The sequence below is a fragment of the Ascidia mentula genome, chromosome 8, assembly GCF_947561715.1.
Source record: "Ascidia mentula chromosome 8, kaAscMent1.1, whole genome shotgun sequence".
In the NCBI taxonomy this organism is placed as follows: Eukaryota; Metazoa; Chordata; class Ascidiacea; order Phlebobranchia; family Ascidiidae; genus Ascidia; species Ascidia mentula.
The window spans coordinates 3,844,334-3,858,249 of NC_138573.1; the positions used below are offsets into that span (position 1 = coordinate 3,844,334).

Here is a 13,916-nt window from a genome sequence, read left to right on the forward strand (position 1 = left end):
TACAACCGCATGCACCCTGCGCCTTTTTCCGCGGACTCACTTCTAGTCCTGCACTTTCAGTTTACTGTGGTTGTATCCATAAGCAAAGTAGATTATCAAACCTGCAAAACATGCATCGTTAGTTGTACAGCTAGGAGAAATGAAACATTATTTTGTTGGGCTAAACAGCACCCACCTACGGCCACCCAAACGGCAAATCGAATCCAAGTGAGTGGAGATAGTTTCAATATTAAAGCAATGTTGAGGACGATGCTTAAGAAAGGAATCAATGGCACCAAAGGAACCTAGAAATAATACCCTTGGTTACACAGGGTTAAAAACTAAGACGAAAAAGAATATATTTTTTGAGAATTAATTTGTTGAAGAGGATAATTAAAATCATAAAAACAGAATTTGGGTTAAAAATATGGCAAAAATTGAATATTCATATTTTACAAACACTACACACCTTAAATGTCTGCATCTCTTCATCCTGAGTAAAACACGCAATTAGTCCCACGCTCACAACAGTTATTAGAATGAGCGCACCCAGTGGCAGGAAATACCAAGGCCTGGCGATCCACTTTAATCCAAAAAGCAACAGTGCCGAAGACCCGGTTGACGTCAGAATGGCAACCAGCAGAGTGTAAAAGGGAATTTCCCCGTTGCGGTAATTGCGTGTCCAGGCAAACAGGCAACTATAACGAGAATGTGCGATTGATTTCTTTAGGGTTCCGGCCTCCACGAATTCCTGCCCTGGTCGCGTAATGCTTCCATGGTCTTCCACCTTCCGGCTTGTGCATTGTAGCGGTGTCTCTTCGCTATTGGCCACGTCGGATTCGGGTGCGTTCGAATCGTAATTTACTAAAAGACCGGAAACTTCGCGTTCATACCTTGAGTAACATTATAATCGTTTCAATCTGTTGCAACATGACTTTTATGAGATACTAAAGCTTTCCTAAAACCATTATTCTACGGTGAAACAATCGATGTTGTGTCAAGTAGCTTATATGCCACAGGCATATAATATAATATAACGTGTTGCTGGTTCTGCTTTTGTTGTGGTCGATATTTATTACGTTACGGATTTTCACATATCTGTTAACTTAATTTAATTCCTTTTAGTTTCCGCCTTCCAGCTGTCGATTTCCGTTACGTAAGATTTAAACCTACAGGTTGATTTTGATTGAAGCTTGCAAAATAGTTTATTACAAACGGTAAAAATATCGATTTCGTCTGCATCGTCTGTTTCTCATTCAAATGGAATAAGAAAAAGATATATTAAAATAAATTGATGGCGCTGGTATTGTGACGATCTGTGTATGAGGGCTGTATATTGCAATAGAAATAAAGAGCTAATAATACTTACGTTGATATTTGGTTTGGCCCATAACGAAGCTTGATAACACAGATGGAAACGAAAGTGCAAGCTAACAGTTGGCCGATAGATATGAACTCTACCAGCGTGGTGAGGCTGAAGATGACAGACAGAATTGCAGCAAAAATTCCGCTTGCGACTGTAGCTCTCACAGGGACCTTAAAACGATACCGGGCCCCGTATGAGTATAATGCTATTTATATTAGTTTCGTTTATGGGTCAATGCCCTTTTCCGAAACTGTTGTGTAACTTATGTGCGATATTTTTCCTGGGCCTCTGGCAATTGTGATTCATAAGAACATACAAATAAAAGTTGCCACACTTGAAATAAAAAGGTTTCGTCGTTTAAAACATGTTTGTATACCCTACGTATATCTCACCCCTGTGCGATCATTGACGATGTAGAAAAAATTCATCAAAATTCCGTCTCGGGCCATCGAAAAGATGTACCTCGGCACGACCATCATCATAGAAATCATGGCGGCCGACATGGCAGCCAAGGCCCCGATGGATATGATGTATTGTGCCCACACCCACCCTCTAGCAAGGTATGCGCTCGGGAACGGTGAATACACGGACACAGAGTACCAGGGAACCATGAGCGTTAGAACCGCAGATGCCGAGACGTAAGCAGTCACCACAAGTAAGATGGAGAGGAGAAGAGACAGTGGGACATCTCTGGAAAAATGATCGTTCAACTGAACGGTAATTTCGCAGGTAAAATTGGTGGTGCCGACTATGTACAAAACCATTATGCACCTTTATTTGATTAAGTGATTGCTAGGACTGACCTAGATTATTATACAGAATCATCCAAGATACTGGTTTACAGAATATATATGTTTCGCCTATACGGCATCATCAGTATTCTTATTCAAAAAGTTCTATTCAGTCCTAGTAATCAAACAAAAATTGGTTTTTGCATAACCTTGTTTTTACAGTTTCGCTTGAATGAATTCAACCCATGCACAAAATGTCAATTTCAACAAAGTCGTTTCATTAGAATGCTGGTCCGAAAAACATACCTTTGAGGGTTAATGGCCTCCTCCGTTGCGGAGGCGACAACTTCGTATCCCACATAAGAGAAGATAAGTGTAGCAGCACCGCTCAACGTTCCCGAAAATCCGTGTGGGAAAAATCCCCCCTTGACGTGTGTCCAGTTATTTATGTTTGCCAGGTAGATACCAGTACCTATGAAATGCGAATGTTGTACGTTAAAATTTCACATAAGTTTAATGCCAAAGACAAATAACACAGGTGAAACAACTACTCTTCAATTCATTATCAAACGTTTCGATTTTGTCCACAACCATTGTCAATGCGAAATTTATAAAGCCGTAAGTTGTGTTCCTCATTTTATGCACAAAGTTAACGGCATTTAACGTGACAACAAATCAAAGATAGATTTGGTTGAAATACCGCATATTTTATCAGGATCAAACCGTTTTTTTTACATTCGAAACATTACAAAAATAACAAAAGATTGAACGCCTCAACTCACAAATTATGAATGTAATAACGACAAGGTTGATGACGGCAAAGACCAAGTTCGATTTCGAACTGCTCTTTACACCGCTGGCGACAATAATGGTCACGATCAACACAAGTCCAACCGCTAGGAAATCTGGATACTTGGCAAGAAGTCCTCCCCCCATAGGTAAGTGTTTCGTCAGGTATGTTCGCATTGGATGACCAAAAAGCGAATCCAGATATCTGACACGTAAAAGCAGCATTGTAAATCGTAAAAGTAGCATTGTAAAACGGAAAACTTTTTCCGAAATCTATCATCTGTCTTTTGACGAATTATGTAATATTAGTAATGTGGTTCCTGGATTGCCAAGCGTATTTACTCTTTGAGGATGTAACGAATAAACCTATATATTTCTACGCTTATACCATTCAAAAAAATCACTGTACAAGTTTAAAAGTTCGTTTTGTCTTTCACTTACCCACTCCATGCACGAGCCACGGCGGCGACCCCCACGGCGTGCTCCAAAGCCACATTCCAGCCAATGAGAAACGCCCACATCTCTCCGATTCCGATGTAGGTGAACTGATACGCGGAGCCAGCAACCGGAACCCGAGCTGCCAACTCTGTAGATTGGCACATTGATTTGCAAACATTAAAATAAAAAAGGTGGTATTTTTTTATGCAGCTTGCAGTTTCAAAAGTACCCCCATTACAACTTTATAATGTCTGTACGTTTCTCATTCCAAACTTAAAAACATCTTTAAAACTACACACGTATTTAAAACTATAGTACTTTCGGGTGCACTGTTTTTATAAGAGACTGACTGTTAAACAGTTGTGACCAATAAAATGCGATAACGGCGCTAAAAAACAAGAAAGAAAAAACGCACGAAGAGGTAATCACTTTTGGTCACTTTGAGCCCTTGGCATCTTGGTGTCTACAGTGACTCATAAAGCCCCAGTCTCTATTAAGACCGTTAAGACCAGTTTTTAAAATTGTTTTAAATTGTTTGAATCGAAAACAATTTTACGACAGGCATATGCATTCGTATACCTGCGTAGCCCAAAGCTGATAATGCAGAAGCAATCGCCGCCAACACGTAACTGATAACCGTGGAAGGTCCAGCAACGTCCTTTACGATGGTCCCGGTCAGCACGTACAACCCCGAACCGATCATGGACCCAATAGACAGAAAGGTAAGGTCGTAAAGCCGAAGGCCTTTGACCAAGTCTAATGAAATGATGCAAATAAACATATTACTTTCCAGCACTCTTTGAATTAATCTTAGTGTTTTGTACTTGCATTTATACATACGAAACCAAAATTGTACCTAAATCAGATTTGGAAAAGCCTTTCATTCGGTTTGTAGTATTTGGCTCAAAGTTGTGTCACAAAATGAAAATCATATCGACCCGCAAACGCGATTTCAACCGATTGATTAACTTCCCCCACTGCGCCAAATGAGATTGGTACTAGAAAGGTCACATTACACGTTTTAAGCGTGATAGATAGGTGGCATGTTTGCGATGAGTGATGGTAAACATTAAGCCAATCACCATTTATCTTTCCATTGCAATCACTTTGAAGTAATACTTTTGTCAAAAAAACATCATACATTCTGTGGTCGTATCCGTTGCGTTGGGTCTATATATTTTTAAGTGGCTTTATAAGATTTTATACATGAGTTATTCAGTTTGGTTGCAATTTGACGATGAGCATTGAGACCAAAACGTTTGCAAATTTTTATGCAATTACCGGCGCTTGACTCACCTTTACGTTTGAGATCCTCAGATACTCCTTTTTTCCTTGATATATTCGCCCAAAAGTCAGTAAACCAATTGCAGGATGGCATTTTTCCTAAATGATTAGTTCTAAACCAAAATAATAACTATACTGGCAAAGAAAGTCACCATAGAAAAAAATGGTGGCCTTTGAAGATGCAAACCAATTTCATGTGTTCCGCCACTTTAAAGATATGGAGTAATTATAAATATCATCGTTAAATCTAAATATAAGAACATAACTGGCGGTTTTGCAAATCTATAATACAAACAAAATAGCCAATATAATGGTTGAGAACTTCATGCTACAGACGTTTCGATTGTTTTCTACAATCATTTTCAGTGTAAAATGCAGTATCGTGAAATTCTCGACTATTGCATCAGCTATTTTGTCGGCTAAATCTAAATACTTGTCTAACCTTAAGCAATATAGCTTTCAAGTAATCACAGGCAAGACTAAATGAAAACTGCAAACAATCTACCGGTTGAAAATTAGGAAACGACCCACGTCCATTTACTGTCTTGCAATTCTATACTGTACTTTACTCACGCTGGTAGTGCTGCTGGCATATACACTGTACTGGGTGTGAAAGGCAACAAAATGATGGCTGTCATGCATTGCAGTGCGGCATGGTTGTTCGGCGGATGCTTAAAGGGCGACAACTTCCACACCACATTTATCATGCTGTTAATGTTGTGGAAATGTCGAAATATTCAAAATCTTGACATAATTTTATTGGGTTTATGTTAACGTTCAACCTTACGACCCCACTCGCTATAATTCAACCCTTAAGAACGGAGAGCACATATCTGTGCCCCAAAATGATACATTTTTCCATCAAATGATACATCAGACTTGTTAAACACTCGCTCGGTGTCAAAATTTATCAGCAAATGGAGCAGAAAAAGAAAAAGAGGGAAAGCAATGTTTGATGTCTGCAATACAAAATCCAATTACTTGAATAAAATCTCAAGTTATGCAAGACATTAAACGTTTCTACTCGGGTATTTATATGAAGGATGGAGTTACCGGGACTGAAAATATTCATTTTACTTGGAAAGGAGTGGGTTGCAAATGTTGGTTGAAATATTAAAAAAAAATTTAATATTAGCATTTCATACCAAAATCAATTTGAACTCCAATCGCCTTTGAAGCACAATCGTGAAGCCATTCCGAACGTCGTATTTTTGTTGACAAATGGCGGTCACGTTTTCATTTAACGGCGCGATCAGAGCAAACAACGGACTCACAAGCCATACGGCAACGATGAGACGAAAATGCCGAACCAGCTAGCGTTAGGAAAAAGTAACAATTTTATGGCTTTTAGTGTTGATTAGTTGGAAGGTAAATGCGCTATAAATGTTAGCAAATGCAAAGCTGAGCACAGCTTAAAGCAAACACGTTTTGATTGTTTAGACATTTGTATATTGTTCAGTCCAACATAACAACACAGCAAGGATTTCTAGCAGTTTTGCTCCACAGCAATCGCACACCCTCTAAATTCAGTAGTGACGCACGTGTATTGCTTCCGGGCTCGCAGCGCGCTGTTGCCGAACTGCGTATAAACGTTACTTCAATCGTTTCAACCCAACGCAAGACGGCGTGCAAAAAATCGAACGACTGAAGCGTGACCGAAGGAACAGTGGTCGGAACTTTTCTACAGCAGCTGTATTGTTGTATTGAATGGGCGTCGGTTTGCTCAAATCAGGGTATCTATTGTTGGTGTAGGCAAGTGTACGTTAGTGATAGCGGGACATTGGCTGATATTGTAGCAACACGCATGTTTTGCTACTTAATTCTTCTGGATTTGTTCAGTTCAACATCTTAAACTAAACTTTGTGTTGATCACTAAAAACGCCTCAAGCCGCATTCCGATAAGCAGTGACGAGCCACGTAAAGTCAATATTCTAAGTGCTAGGTATTTTGTATCAATGTATGTTTTTGTACATAGGCGTACCATCCAAATGAGCAATTCTTACAATTGTAATGGAGCACAGGCCATCCTCGTCAACATATGTTTTTACTTCAGTATTAGGAAAGGCGTGCATTTCCGCTATTAGTTGTGAAGGGTGGTAATTTTGGGCCAGCTATTCCAAGTGCTGGTGGCCATCATGGCTGGCTCCAAAGCAAGCAACATATGTGGTAACCTGATGAGGAAAAAGGCTGTGGGTGCGGATATGATGAGAACAGGTAAACATAACGTCCTTGGCAAATATGTACATGGTCGTAATACCTGTATCGGTATCTACAATGGTTAACGGGTTTCACCAGGTCTGCAATGTCCTCCCGTCTATATAATTTTATCAGTGTAGCAAGCGTGTTTATATGTGAACTAGCTTAACATATTCTTGGTTGAACATAATATTTGGCTTTCTCGCAGTAAAATTATTTAACGTTTACATCCCAGCACTGGTAAAACCATATTGCCGACTCAACGCTATGTCTTGTTACGTTAGATTTAAGAAAATGTCTCAACTTGAGTGACCTCACCTTTCTCTCCATTGGATCCATGATTGGCTCAGGGTTGTACGTATTGACCGGTACCATCGTAAGAGACGTTGCTGGGCCCTCAACCATTATAAGTTACGTGTTGGCAGCCTTCGCATCCGCCCTTTCTGCTGTCTGTTATGCAGGTAAAATCCATACGTTACGTCCAGTATCATTGAACCCACGATAACCCAGTGAAAGAGTTTTTTTACTGTCGGAATGTGTGCTTATCAAGGAATTTTTGATTAATTTTTTCCAAAAGGGTCGCTTGCAAAATTCAATTTCGAACAACTGAATTACGCAGTCATTACCAAGCAACATTAAGGTTGTCAAACAGTAAAACATGAATGGCTTCTAATGTCATCCAAATCTTTTTCCGGTATTTTCACTGTTGGACTTCGTAGTATTTTGTTTTTCCGGGCGTGCGTGCAACCCAAATACAGTTTCCGTTTCCCGCGAGTTTGTCCACAAAATGTTTTCTATTCAACGATGACAAGTGCAAATGCGGCGGATCGGAAGCACTGAATCACACTTGTTAGTTGCATTTCGTCCGCGCACAACTTATTCTATGCAAATAATGGTAAAATAAAAGCCTTTTGACCGCGAAATCGCTCACTTCCGACATGGTGAAAATCTTATGGACCGGGAATAGACAAGACATACTTTTGAATGAAGAATCATAAGGTTCACAGGCTTCGCAGCCAAGGCATTGCAGCCAAGCTGGATCAGCCACTTTTCCCGACAAGTCGGAGCGAGATCTGAAAAATCAAGCTCCCGGTGAGGTTTGAACTCACGACACTGGGCTAACCAGGCCCAACGCTCTACCAACTGAGCTACAGGAGCTCAGTGGCTTCACGGGGTATATTGTGGCCAAGGTACACTGGTGCACAAGCGCACAACTTGTCAGGCGACCTTCACATGCGTGGAGGATCTCCACTACCGTAATCGTAATGCGTAAGCATGGCATTACTTCTGCGTTGTTTGAATGAAGAAAATATGTATTTTGTTTCAATTTAATTTTTTTAGCGCGTAAATGCGGGCTCCTAAACTGCACATTGTACTCTATAATTTAAATTTAACCTTATAAGCACGGAAGTGCAACATAAAAAACATTTCTTAACATGTCTGCAACTCTCATTGACTATCATGGCTCTTTTGCGCATATAATATTTCTTAACACTTTTGCAGAATTTGCCGCTCGCATTCCAGTCACTGGTTCTGCCTACCAGTTCACGTACATCAGTGTAGGTGAGATATGGGCTTTCATCGTCGGCTGGAACGTGGTCTTGGAACACGCGGTCGCTGTGTCTGCCATTGCAAGAGCTTGCAGCGGGTAAGGATGTGGTACTTTCCAGGTCGAATGGTGAGGGCGCTTGGGTCGATTGCGGCTGAGCGTTGGTGTGGAAAATGTGTATTAAGGAGCAAAAATTAAGAACAAACACAGCCTTTTTGAAATACTGCACTTTCAGCGCCGAAACGTTAAAGCCATGGGACGTAGGCCTATTAGCCCAATTATACCTTTGTTATTGATGCTGCTATACATTTCAAAGATAGGATGCTCATTTAACTTTAGCATTTGCGATTGTTGTTGACTGTTTCCTGAGTTTCTAACGTCACTGGCGCGTCTTTTGAATCACAAGAAGCTTTGTGGTGCCTTATCACTTGTGATTAATATCATCACTTCAGTGACTTAATGCCATACGTCAGCCTAATCGTCACCGACGGGAGCGAATCTTCATTACACCTTGCAACTATAGTGGTCTAAATTGAAAATATAACGACATTACAATTTTCGCATTTTGCAATGGACTGTACGATTCTGATGTGTAGTATTCTTATTACTGTATATATACAGGTACATCGACGGTCTTTTCGGCCACCCTATACAAAAGGGTTTGTTGAGTTGTTGTGCCATGTCCGGAGACTTAATCGCTACTTACCCCGACTTTCTCGCTGTTGGAATGGTCGTACTGCTGACAATTGTCGTTGCTTTGGGAGTCAAACTTTCGTCGAAAGTCAACATTCTTTTCGCGGCGTTGAACCTCACAGTTATCATTTTTATTTTTGGTAAGTAGTGTATCTGAAATATAAATATCCAAACCGACGTGTCCACATTTATAACCAAATATACTGCGTGTACCGATTTATAAATTAGTTTTATTTGCTTATGGAACTCTGCGAAATTTATAAATTTTTCGCAGCACTCAATGGCGGCAAACCAATGAGCGACCGCCACAAATGCTGCAAGCAGCTTTAAAAAAAAAATTCTAGATTGGGTTATCATCATAATAAAAAAAATTGCCCCCGTTATAGCATCACACCACTGCTAAACCGCACGGTGAAATATTACCAGAGTGAATATAAAGAAAACTTGCGGCACAGCATATGGACTAACAAAGCATAGGAGGTTGCACAAGGCACACTTCCGTTTCTGTACAATTGAAGCACAACTACTGAATCAAATGTATCCTAATATTTTCCCAGCACTAAGCAGTCGATTGGAGGAGGCTTTGGTGCCTCTACATGTGAAAATTGTAACCGCTGACAACGCTGACTTGCGGCAACAAAACTAAATTTTGCAAAAAAATATGCGAAAAACATGCTCAAAAATAAAATGATTGCCAAAAAGAAAACACATTAAAATTTGTTTTAGGATAAATATCCAATATTAGACTCTGATGCCTACTTTTTGACGTCACTTTTTTCAGTTACGGGTATGTATCTCGGGAGAATCGAGAACTGGACGACAGTCGAAGGTGGATTCTTTCCTAATGGTTTTTCAGGGACTATTAGCGGCGCGGCCACACTGATATTCTCTTATGTTGGTTACGAGGTCGTCGCATCAGCAAACGAGGAGTGTATCAATCCTAAGAGGTAACTAGTTTGAATATTATCGCTGTCTCATCCGTCGTGGTTCGTATTTGTAACTTTTACTAAAACCTCAACTGATAATTATACGGTAGGTTCTAAACAACAGTTACCGAACCGATATTTGCACCAAATTAGACCAACCATTGAATAAGAAAGGCTTCTGCTTTCCCTTTGTTGAAAGGAGGAAAACATAAAACCACTGTATAACAAATGAAAATACATTACAAAGGTTTATTTACAAAAGCTAATGATTTAAATCAATGTTATTTAATAACATATTTCTTGACTTTTATTCAGTCATGTTCCTCTGGCACTCTTGGTTTCCCTCTCCACCGCAGTCATTGCCTACGTCAGCGCGACGGCGTCACTAACCCTTATGGAACCATGGTACAACGTTTCGGCCGCTGCGCCTTTTCCGTCGGCCTACATCCTTCACGAGTGGTATTGGGCCCAATACGTGGTGTCCATTGGCGCCATTGCCGCCATGACCGCTGCTATGCTTGCTACCATGGTCGTAGTGCCACGATACGTATACGCGATGGCGCGTGACGGTCTTGTCATTGAAAGTTTAGCGAAGATCAATGAGAAAAATGGGGTATGTTGAACATGTAGTGTACTGTGTCGTGATAGCCGGTGTGACGCAACGTTTTGTTGCTTGAAGTTTCGTACAACCTATAGGAAAATACAACCTATAGGATACTGTCTTGTTACTGTGAAATAAAATACGTGAAAATATAAATGCAAGTTTGCTTTGGTTGTATAAATATTTTTTTAAACCGTAATCATAGGCTCATCTCACCGTAATACTTACTGTTACCTTGTGTCCAAAGTTAATCCTTGTCTCCGGCCGCTAGGTGCCGGTAGTGGCCACAATTGTGTGTGGGATATTCATCACGATTACGACCACAATCTTCAGCCTTCGAACGCTGGTCGAATTCATTTCAATCGGCCAGCTCCTTGCGTGCACATTCGTAGCAATATGCGTTATCAAACTTCGCTATGGACCAAACCAAATATCCAAGTGAGTTTTTTCGTTAACGCTATGTTTCACATTTTTACATTGTATATTGATGTATCAGTTATTATTTTAGCGTTTGTTTATGAATGACAAAATAAAGATAAAGCAAATTCGATGTTCTTTTTCCACAATAACCAGATGTTCCCAAATGAGGCATCGCGAAGCACCTGGTGCGTTGTTTTAACAAGGGGCGTCGCAAGCTTGTTTTATGTATTCTATAATTTTCAAGAAGCTATATTTTATTTTGTGTAAGATAGTGCAAAAGTGGCTGCCTTAGTGATAAAACGAAATGCAGCTCAAACATTTCCCCAAAAAATTCGCAAATTTAAGCGAATGCAATGGTTGACAAAAAAAGATTGAGATTTTGTGTGTAGTCATGGCATTTTGTATGGGGTTAGTCAGCTTTATGGAACTTCAAAACCACCTCAACAAAGAGACGTATTAATGATTTTTCAGGTACGAAAGCTTTGAGGATGATACACCAGGGGACAACAAACCCCCCGATCAAGGTACGAACACTTCAAACGCCACTGAAGAAACAAATTTTGGTGGCAAAAACAACATTATCGCCGAACGCAAAGCTGTCTACGGCGACGACAGCGATTCTGTGGTCGAAAACGTTTGCGGTACGGTCAAAACCAGCGTCTTGGCATCGAGTTTTGGTCGTTTATTCACATGGACAATGCAATACAAGCCGGGAAAACTGCCATTCATATCGCTCTTGGTCTCAATTTTATTCGCCACTGCGGCATCGGCTCTTTGTTTGTTTGGTTATCACAGAGCTGACGAAGCGTGGTTTATTCTCCTTTTGGTGCTGTTTCTGACTTTGTCACTTGTCAGCCTTTTCTTCATCATGACTTTCAAGCAGGACAACACCATGCGAACTTTCAAGGTGAAGTGTGGTTTTAACTTTGACCAAAAGACTTCCTTCATAACATGTTTGCTCGCCCTGAAATATACGGAAACGTTTTTAAATTGTCTCCAGTTACTTCCATATAATGTGACACTTCTACAGAACTTTTTTCGTTTCAATGCATTGACAAGTTTGCTTTTATCTTTCGCAGGTTCCCCTCGTTCCTATCATCCCCTTCTTAAGTATTGTTATCAATATTACCCTGATGTTGAAACTTCAGCCTCTTACGTGGTTGCGACTCGCCGTGTGGATGGCTGTAGGTAGGCAAGCGTGACAATAATGCCTTTATTTTTGTCTACAATTAACGTGATTGAATGTATCAAAGAAAAGCATCTCTTTTCGTATTATAATATACAAAACTACATTTTTCACAGGTTTGGTCATTTATGGGGCTTACGGCTACCGTCACAGCAAACAAAAAGCTGAATCGTGAACTTCCCAAAGATCACACGACCGGTTGTATCAGTAGACTACTTCGCAGACAATCTATCGGGTGGTTTTGAATCCCTGTGCTGCAGGCTTGGAAAAAAGTAGTTAATTTTCAGTCCCGCACGGTATTTGGGGTAAATTCATTGATAATACATAATTCTGTAAAACAATATTTCTTTGGTTAGATTATTTAAACTTGGTAATTTATTCAGTTAGTAGCGTTCGGGGATTTTTTTATTTGCACAATCCCAACTTGCCCAAATACTGTCACAAACGTATTATAACACACTGGTAATATATGTCGCACCTGTGTATTTTTGCAAAGCAATTATGTGGTCGTTTTTAGTGGGTATACTATTTATTCTTGTTAAAGTTATCAAACATTATTTTATTGTTAACCTTTGGTGTTGTCCTTCTTAATTCTATTACAACAACTTTTTGGGAATACATTGCAAATCGCAATGTGCTTGTACATGTAAATTTCAATTTACAAAAAAAGGAGTCATCATGCATAGATATTCTGTGTCAAAGAGTTTTCTTTAATTTACAAAACGTATGACTTTTAAAGAATCATACAGAGCACTTGCTATGGCAACAAAATCATCCTGGCATTACAATATACAGGAATATATTGCTTTTGAGTCTATCTGGTTTTAAAGCAAGCGTTTTGTGTGAGTAGTACTGTAAGGGTGACTACCACCAGGATATCGCTAACTGTATTTGGATTTTTGTCATATATATATATAAATACATACAACCAGACATACGTAATTTAAACGTCTTATTTATTCTCGCTCTACTGTACAAGTGGCCTGATACTATCCAACGCTTCATAGCATTTGGCCAAGAACTGTATTTTCAAAATTTTATGGGGTAACTACCTCCTTTTTAAATATCTTACCCTCCTTCCATTCGCTTTAACTCTTTCGCAGTTGTCTTGTATTTTTTACAGCAAGCTGAAGTTATTATCTAAGTTTATCGTTAATTGTTGGTTGAGCTTTACATTCAAGAAATATCGAATCGAAAGTAAAATTTATTATTTTATTGGAGTTCGTTTTTTAAATGTTAGTCAACACAAAATAAACATCCATGATCGTTTTCTGCAATTTTTACGCATACATTGTCGTCCTATGTTATTTACGTATACTTTAAGTCAACAGCGTTAAAATGTCAAGGAATTTTACATTGTGTAGCACATCTCATACAGATATACTGAATCGGTAACTGATGATGATGGTGACATCCATGTATAAAGTTCGCGATGCATTAGTTACCAAACAAAAGTTCAACAATTCGGAAATGGATTGTGCTTTAACAGAACCCTATGATACGATCCACTTCAAAATACATTAAGATTTGCATGCAGACAAAAAATCATACTCTGAACTTTCAATTAAATCTGTAAACAAAATACTTGAAGTCTATTTCTTTTCCACCTCTTTCTGTACAATCTAGTAAAATATTAATGCCTGACACCACAACCAACAAACGTTTTCCATCTTATCTCACTCGCAAACCTTCTGCGGTTAATTTTGTAGAAAGCACAGGTCGAGCAAGGGTAATTGCACAGTTTGCAAATTACCCTGA

The 13,916-nt window shown here is 39.5% G+C and overlaps 2 protein-coding genes across 2 annotated transcripts; one reads left to right on the forward strand and one right to left on the reverse strand.

Moving 5' to 3' along the window:
* Positions 1 to 25: 25 nt before the first annotated feature.
* LOC145911367 (cationic amino acid transporter 4-like) lies at positions 26 to 4,691 on the reverse strand. Its single transcript, XM_082998688.1, has 10 exons — positions 4,600 to 4,691; positions 3,883 to 4,059; positions 3,307 to 3,451; positions 2,859 to 3,070; positions 2,383 to 2,548; positions 1,738 to 2,035; positions 1,349 to 1,515; positions 449 to 872; positions 176 to 284; positions 26 to 101 (listed from the first exon to the last, which is right to left on the reverse strand). The coding sequence occupies exons 1-10, from the start codon at positions 4,679 to 4,681 to the stop codon at positions 43 to 45; spliced, it is 1,839 nt and encodes a 612-aa protein (XP_082854814.1). The 5' UTR covers positions 4,682 to 4,691; the 3' UTR covers positions 26 to 42.
* A 1,954-nt stretch (positions 4,692 to 6,645) lies between these two features.
* On the forward strand, positions 6,646 to 13,427 carry LOC145911212 (cationic amino acid transporter 4-like). The gene is made up of 10 exons (XM_082998477.1): positions 6,646 to 6,801; positions 7,068 to 7,244; positions 8,287 to 8,431; positions 8,954 to 9,165; positions 9,807 to 9,972; positions 10,267 to 10,564; positions 10,824 to 10,990; positions 11,444 to 11,879; positions 12,052 to 12,160; positions 12,275 to 13,427. Exons 1-10 carry the CDS (start codon positions 6,723 to 6,725, stop codon positions 12,331 to 12,333), a joined length of 1,848 nt encoding a protein of 615 aa, XP_082854603.1. The 5' UTR covers positions 6,646 to 6,722; the 3' UTR covers positions 12,334 to 13,427.
* Positions 13,428 to 13,916: the final 489 nt, after the last annotated feature.